Raw genomic sequence first — 920 nt, forward strand, 5'->3', positions numbered from 1 at the left:
GCAAAGCCGGCAGCGAGTTCAGGGGACGGGCCGGGATCCAGCCCTGGGAGCAGCTCCCAGAAAACACCAGAGAACGGGAAAATCCTCACGTTAATTTTCAAGCCACCCGATGTGGTTTCCCCCCTGGACTGAGGCTGGATCACGCTCCCGGCGACAGCCCCGGCTCAGAGGGTTTGTTCCCACCAAAACCCCCCGGATCCGAAGGGCCGGGTCACTGCGGGGGTCTCCGAGCCAGGAGAGAGCGATGGGAAAAGGGGAGGATTTGGAAAATGGGTGGGGAAAAAAAGAAAAAAATAAAATCTGAATTTGGACGCGGGTTTATCCCTCTAGCCTCTCTACGTGCCGCAGGACCGGCAGCGCCAGCCCGGGGAGGGCATCGGGCACCTCCCCAAACTGTCGCAGCCCCAAGGGGACAAGCGGGTTGCCCCCGAAGCTGATGGCAGCGCGGCCCTGGGGTGTTTTGGGCAGAAAGGAGCATTTCCCTAAAAAACAGAGAGAGGCAGCAGAGCTGCGAGAGCCCGGTGTCGCTGGCACGGCAGGAATCCCAAATCTCCGCCCGGAAAGAACGAAGGAAACCTCAGTGCTTGCCAAAAACCAAGCGTGCCGGGCCGCCGGCGGTGTCACTTACCAGCCCGTCGCCTCTTGAGGGTGACGTAGGGCAGCAGGTCGTGGCGCGTGATGATCCGCAGCAACTGCAGGACCTGGCGGAAGTTGGTTTCGTCGCAGCCCTGCCGCTCCAGCGCCAGCAAGAAGTCCCGGCCGCTGCGGATCATCCCTCTCTCGTAATCGTCGATGACGTCCACGAAGAGGAAGGAGAGGACGCGCACGTCGCGGTGCGTCAGGTGCGTGCCCACGATGTCGAACATGCGGTGCAGGCTGTACAGCCCGTGCTCCCGGTCGCCGCGTTCCTCCGGCCAGGC

At 62.5% G+C, this 920-nt stretch overlaps 1 protein-coding gene across 1 annotated transcript; it reads right to left on the reverse strand.

Annotated features, from left to right (window-relative positions):
• Positions 1 to 339: 339 nt before the first annotated feature.
• On the reverse strand, positions 340 to 914 carry LOC104471601 (death effector domain-containing protein-like; the record flags this gene model as incomplete). The annotated part of the gene is made up of 2 exons (XM_010086988.1): positions 629 to 914; positions 340 to 482 (listed from the first exon to the last, which is right to left on the reverse strand). Coding segments are annotated over exons 1-2 (381 nt in total), but the record flags the coding sequence as incomplete, so codon positions are not given.
• Between the last annotated feature and the right edge of the window lie 6 nt (positions 915 to 920).

Source organism: Pterocles gutturalis, unplaced genomic scaffold, assembly GCF_000699245.1.
Source record: "Pterocles gutturalis isolate BGI_N339 unplaced genomic scaffold, ASM69924v1 scaffold36276, whole genome shotgun sequence".
NCBI lineage: Eukaryota > Metazoa > Chordata > Aves > Pterocliformes > Pteroclidae > Pterocles > Pterocles gutturalis.